This window comes from Sinocyclocheilus rhinocerous, unplaced genomic scaffold (genome assembly GCF_001515625.1).
Source record: "Sinocyclocheilus rhinocerous isolate Xijiao unplaced genomic scaffold, SAMN03320098_v1.1 scaffold63, whole genome shotgun sequence".
Lineage (NCBI taxonomy): Eukaryota > Metazoa > Chordata > Actinopteri > Cypriniformes > Cyprinidae > Sinocyclocheilus > Sinocyclocheilus rhinocerous.
In genome coordinates, this window is record NW_015659563.1 from 68,959 (window position 1) to 75,577 (window position 6,619).

At 43.3% G+C, this 6,619-nt stretch overlaps 1 protein-coding gene across 1 annotated transcript; it reads left to right on the forward strand.

The window, feature by feature from the left end:
• Window positions 1-3,424: 3,424 nt before the first annotated feature.
• On the forward strand, window positions 3,425-5,832 carry LOC107723962 (peroxisomal coenzyme A diphosphatase NUDT7-like). The gene is made up of 3 exons (XM_016532693.1): window positions 3,425-3,722; window positions 3,846-4,004; window positions 5,164-5,832. The coding sequence occupies exons 1-3, from the start codon at window positions 3,564-3,566 to the stop codon at window positions 5,512-5,514; spliced, it is 669 nt and encodes a 222-aa protein (XP_016388179.1). The 5' UTR covers window positions 3,425-3,563; the 3' UTR covers window positions 5,515-5,832.
• The last annotated feature ends 787 nt before the right edge of the window (window positions 5,833-6,619 follow it).

A 6,619-nucleotide genomic window follows, 5' to 3' on the forward strand; every position in this document is an offset into this window, starting at 1 on the left:
CTTGCTGAGAGTATGAGTCTTGCTCTTCTTCAAAGCAAAGCATTTTTTGAAAGCATTTTCAAAAGAGAGCAAAATTCCTCTTCTGAGTGTGGGGTCCCCATACAGTGACCACCCACTCGAATTAATCCAACCCCTTGTCACGCGGGCTGAGGCCTGGCAGGCCATCCCCGGAGTGCCAGACTGGGTTTTGGGGATAATAAAACGAGGTTATTCACTGCAATTCGCTCGAAGACCCCCACGATTCAGCGGCGTGGTTCCCACCTTGGTTTAGAGCAAAGACGTACACGTCCTGCGCTCCGAGGTGATGAATTTGCTGGCGATAGGAGCCGTAGAAACGGTTCCCCCAGCTCAAAGCGTGTCAGGCTTTCACAGCCGCTATTTCCTCGTCCCCAAAAAGGATGGCAATCTAAGGCCCATCCTCGATCGCAGGCACCTCAGGCACAGCCTCAAGAAAAGGCTGTTCAGGATGATTACATTGAAACAGATCCTCTCAAAGACGTACACGTCCTGCGCTCCGAGGTGATGAATTTGCTGGCGATAGGAGCCGTAGAAACAGTTCCCCCAGCTCAAAGTGAGTCAGGCTTTCACAGCCGCTATTTCCTCGTCCCCAAAAAGGATGGCAATCTAAGGCCCATCCTCGATCGCAGGCACCTCAGGCACAGCCTCAAGAAAAGGCTGTTCAGGATGATTACATTGAAACAGATCCTCTCGCAAGTGTGCCCAGGGGACTGGTTCTTTTTGCTGGATCTGAAAGACGCCTACTTTCACATCCAGATAGACTGGCTCATCTTGGCCCAGTCGGAGGATGAGCTACTATTTCACAGATCCTTCCTCCTCAGCCACTTAGAATGACTGGGACTCAGGGTCAATTTTGCCAAAAGCGCATTGTCTCCCAGCCAACGGATATCGTTCCTGGGAACAGTTCTCGACTCAGCCCGAATGAGGGCGGTAATCGCGCCAGAACGTGCACTGGCTATTCAACAGCTCGTGGCCTCATTCAAAGTTGGAGCCCCTCGCCCTCTCAAGGTTCAGTGCTGGCTGAAACCGCGAGTTCCGTCCCACGCCTGGTGTCTCGGATGCCTTCGTGTCAAGGTGGACCAGGCCTGCATAGCAGCTCTGGCCCCTTGGAAAGACTCTCGGTGGATGGAACGTGGCGTACTCCAGGGAATGATCTACAGAAGGAAGGTGGTCTCGACAGACGCTTCCAGCACGGGTGTGCCGGGCAGGTTGAACCAAGGAGCAGACATGCTGTCTCAGAGCAGCATCCCCTCAGAAGAGTGGATGCTCCACCCACATACGGTTCAAAGAATCTGGGAGATCTTCGGCAAGGCAGAGGTCGACCTCTTAGCCTCAGAAGGCAACTCTCACTGCCCAATTTACTTTTCAAAGGACAGGGATGCTTTGGCCCACGACTGGCCCAACCTCTTCCTTTACGCTTTTCCCCCAATCGCCCTGATCCCACAGGTAATCAGGGAACAGAAACACAAGGTTCTGTTGGTGGCCCCACTCTGGAGGAACTAGCACTGGTTCTCAGAGCTGTCTCGGCTGCTCTCAGCAGTCCCGTGGCCCATTTCCCTGAGATAGACCTCCTCTCTCAGGCGAACAGAACGATATGGCACCCCCAGCCCGAGCGGTGGGCTCTGCACCTCTGGCTCTCGATGGGAGCCTGCGGACCTCCCCGAGAGCATGCTAAATACAATATCTCAGGCTAGAACACCCTCTACAAGGCGGCTCTATGCCCTTAAATGGTCTGTCTTCTCCGCCTGGTGTATGGCCCGCGGCACAGACCCATTTTCCTGCGACATATCTCTGATATTGTCCTTCCTGCTAGAGCTGTTGGATAAGGGTCGTTCCCCCTCCACGCTCAAGGTCTATGTAGCAGCCATAGCAGCCTCACATGCTCCTATAGCTGGCCAGTCGGTGGGCAGGAACAACCTAGTCGTTCGCTTTTTGAAGGGGTCTAGGAGGCTCAACCCACCTCGCCCTGTCACCGTCCCTACATGGGACCTGCCCACGGTGTTGAGGGCTCTGAAGAGCCCTCCCTTCGAGCCGCTTCAGTACATTGACCTTCGTCCCCTGACGCAAAAGACCGCTCTGCTACTGCCATTAGCATCGGTAAAGCATATGAGAGATCTTCAGGCGCTCTCGGTGAGCCCTACCTGCCTCGAATTCGGTTATGTACCTAAAGTGCTCTCGACTCCGTTCAGAGCACAGGTGATAGCTCTTTCGGTGCTTCCTCCTTCGGAGCAGGACCAAGAGCTTAATCTACTCTACCCCGTCAGGGCATTGAGAATATACATTGAGCGTTCCGCCCCGTTCAGGCAGTCGGATCAGTTTTTTGTATGCTTCGGTGACTGCACCAGAGGGTCTCCGGTCACGAAACAGAGACTTTCCAAATAAATAATTGACGCTATCAAGCTAGCGTACTCTTCTTTGGGTCTACAATGCCCCATGGGAGTAAGAGCCCACTCAACATAAGTTGCCTCTTCCTTGGCTTGGTCTAGCGGAGTTTCCATTGCAGAAATTTGTGCAGCGGCCGGCTGGGCCTCGCTGTCCACATTTACCAGGTTGGCCCCTACTGGGTTCCGAGGCTGTACGACTTTTCTTGGAACGATTACTTAGCTGGGCCGGCCTCTGTGAGTTAGGCCCTATCGCTTCCTGTGGGGCTTCCCTGCAATTACTTGGTCCCTCTGGGCCCTTGGTGCTCAAGGCAAGTTCAAGCATTGGTTGTTCCTCTAACATAGCACAGCGGGATTGTACTGGTTCCCCAAAGCGTCTTAGCAGACGCAGTTCGAGTGAAGTATCGATAGGGAACATACTCGGTTACTAACGTAACCTCGGTTCCCTGAGATACGGGAACGATTACTGCGTTGCCGGCAGTGCTATGTAGCTGCACGACTCGGTCGTCGCTTCAGTCGAAGTAACCTGAGGATCCTATGGCGAAGTGCACGCTTATATAGCCAGATGCCCTGCCCAAATTGACGGGCTCTGGCAGGCTGTGTTGCCATAGGCTCGTGCAGAGTTTTGGTGATAACTAAACCAATATTTAATTTCTATAATACTGATTTCTTGCTAGAACTAACATCAAAAGTTAGTCAGAAATATACATTTACACACAAACTGACCACCAAACGCAACTTTCAGACACCATCTTTATTTTTTAGCTCAACCATTTTTTAGCTCAACCATCAACTTCGGATTCGGACGTGCCTTGATGCTTCCTACCTTGGAATGTGTCCTCCGAAGACAGCATTTTAGAGCTTTCAGACGCAGCCATTGTTTTTGTTTTTTTATTATTATTTATTTATTTATTTAACAAAACTATATTGTCACTTTAAATGACACGAACTTCTCTGACCGATAAGAGACGACTTCCGAGCCGCTTAGCCCCGCCCCTACAGTCCTCTAACTGCTTGTTCTATTTCTCCCTGTTGATCCAGAAACGGTTTCACACAATGAACCAGAGCAGAGCCCAGAGAGCATCATGGGAAGGGCTGAGATAAGCGGAAGCGTCACTACAGAGTGTTGTGAAAGTCTCCTGACAGGAGCTCATTACAGCCGCGATGGATCTGAAGGAGAAAACTGTCGTGTCATTAAAGAAATACGACAGCGGCGACGAGTTTCCTCGTTTACCGGCAGCTCTTCCTCAGGCGTCGGTGCTCATCCCGCTGCTGCTGAGAGACGGACAGCTGCGGCTCTTACTGACCGTCCGCTCCATTCACGTAAGAAACCTGATGTTTGGAGTTTCAGAAGCGCTTCTTCTGAGCTCTCATGTACTGTCTTGATGTAAAATGTATTTCTGGCATGAGCGCGTGTGTTCAGAGCGGGTCATGGGTGTGTTGCAGCTGAAGCAGCACGCAGGTGAAGTGTGTTTCCCTGGAGGAAAGGCTGAGTCCGGTGACAGAGATCAAGTGCACACCGCTCTGAGAGAGACCGAGGAGGAGATCGGCCTTCCTCCTGACAGAGTGCAGGTCATCTGCAAACTCTTCCCCATCTTAAACAAGGTTCACCGACACTCTTCTGATATAATAATAATAATATGCATTTATATGTACAGTTATAATGCATTATATACATCATTACAAAATATGCATATTTGTAACAAAAATATAAATATAAACTTACAGTTTTTACAAATATTACATATGTATTATTTAAATATGATAAAAAATTATTATATAACATAAAATAATTATATATGTAAATAGTAATATTAATAAAATATTAAATAATTATATAATTACATGTAAATAAAATATTAAATAATTATATTAGAACACTTCATACACACTTAATTCTGGTGCCTACATGAATTGTAATAAATTATTTTAATATTGTTATATACAATACCATTCAAAAGTTTGGAGTACCATTCAAAAATTGGACATAATAAATTGATCAAAATTGACAGTAATGTCATTTATAATTGTTAAGAAAAAAAAATCAAATAAATGCTGTTCTTGTGAACTTTCTGTTCATCATAGATTCCTGGGGAACAAAAGTATGACGTTTCCACAAAAATATTGGGCAAAATATTCAACATTGATAACTATCAGAAATGTTTCTTGAGCATATCAGCATATTAGAATGATTTCTGAAGGATCATGTGACACTGAAGACTGGAGTAATGATGCTGAAAATTCAGCTTTGCATCACACAAATAAATTACACTTTACAATATATTATAATAGATAACAGTTATTTGAAATTGTAATAATATTTTACAATATTACTGTTTTTAATGTATATTTGATCAAATAAATGCAGCCTTGGTGAGCATATAGAGACTTCTTTACAAACTATATTATCAGCTAATTTTGAATGAAAATGATTATAATTATACATACAAATACATTAATATTACTCATGCATTACTAATATTAGCTCAATAAATACATTGTTTCTAGTATCTGCTTGCATTTGAATAAATTATTCTAATAAATATTGATTATAATGTATATTTTATTTGACTATTTGTAATATAAAATGATTTGCAATGAAAAAAAAAAATTATAATCATTTTATTAAAATGCAGACAACCACTAAATAATTTAGTGTGCCAGAATACAGCAAGCGTATTTGTTTTGTTTTGTTTTTGTCTGTGTGTGTCTCTAATGGATTGTCTGCTTTGGCCAATCATACCGTCTCAAATGGTCTCCACAGACTGGTCTTCTGATCACTCCGGTTGTGGCTTTCATCGAGGACTCCTTCAAAGCCAGTCCAAACACAGACGAGGTGAGCGAGGTGTTCACTCTTCCTCTGGAGTTTTTCACTAAAGAGGCGGATCACTCCGGCTATCCTGTGCCCAGCGTCTTCGGACCGACCCATAGTTTCATGTACACTGACCCCAGCACAGGCAACATCCATCAGATCTGGGGTCTGACCGCTGCTCTGGCCGTAACCGTCGCTGTGCTGGCCCTCGGAAAGCAGCCTGAGTTTGAGGTCGGCTTTAACTTGGAAAATCCAGTTTCTGGGTTTAAAGACATGCTGAATCGCAGATTAAGCAAATTATGAAAGACGTTTCAGATTCAGTGTTATTGAGCATACAAGGGGAAATTATTTACTGTGATTCAACTGTAACGTTACTAGAAAGTCAGTTTGGAAATTCTTCATGTAAATAATTTTTATAATTAACAATGAGGATGTCATTTGTCTTTTCTGTTAGGAATTATTACAACAGCATTACACAGATGTTCAGACGTCATTACAGTATAAATATAACTCTTAGAGAAATGTGCCTAGATGAATTTGTAAATAAATTGTTATTCATCAAGAGAAGATAAAGGAAGAAAATTAGAATTAGTAAAGTACTGAAACTGCACTAAAGTATACTCATAAATGATAATAAATTACTAAATTATTTACATTTACAATGAATACATATGAAATGTTAAAACGTGATATAACATCTTGCATTTGACTGGTACTGTGTATATATGTTAGGACATACATAAAGGAACATGCAATATTTAAATACAGCCCACACAGTTTTAATAAAAGTTGACGTACTAAAACTGAAATATAAATAAAAAACGAATAAAATAAAATTAAAATGAAAACTGAAAATATAAAAATAAAATCTACTTCAAAATAATAATAAATACTATAATAATGCTAAAATAACACATTCAATTACAATTTTTTTTACAAAACTTTTATTTTATTTGATTGTTATACTTTAAAAAATATATATTTCAATTTTCTGTTTTTATTAGCTTTTCATCATTTCATGAACCCAATCCACATTCGACATTTCTCCATTTGTCCACTAGAGGTCATCATCGCCTGACTTCTGACAGTGTGAGGGTTCATGAAAAATGTTACTGTTACTGTTTGAAATAAAGTGTGTGTGTGTGTGTGTGTGTGTGTGTGTGTACCTGTTTTTCTATTCTGGTGGGGACTTAAACCTGAATACACACAGACTCATGGGGACTCGTGTCACGGTTGGGGACCTAAATTGAGGTCCCCACGGGTACAAAAGCTTATAAATCATACAGAATGAAGTTTTTTGAAAATCTAAAAATGCAGAAAGTTTCCTGTGAGGGGTAGGGTTGGTGTAGGGCAATAGAATATACGGTCTGTACAGTATAAAAACCATTACGCCTATGGAGAGTCCCCA

Excerpts from the sequence above, each read along its gene's own strand:
- LOC107723962 (XM_016532693.1), top strand. The coding sequence starts at position 3,564 with ATGGATCTGAAGGAGAAAACTGTCGTGTCATTAAAGAAATACGACAGC. Across the intron at positions 3,723-3,845 it reads TGACCGTCCGCTCCATTCAC|CTGAAGCAGCACGCAGGTGA; the intron begins GTAAGAAACCTG and ends GGTGTGTTGCAG. Across the intron at positions 4,005-5,163 it reads TCTTCCCCATCTTAAACAAG|ACTGGTCTTCTGATCACTCC; the intron begins GTTCACCGACAC and ends TGGTCTCCACAG.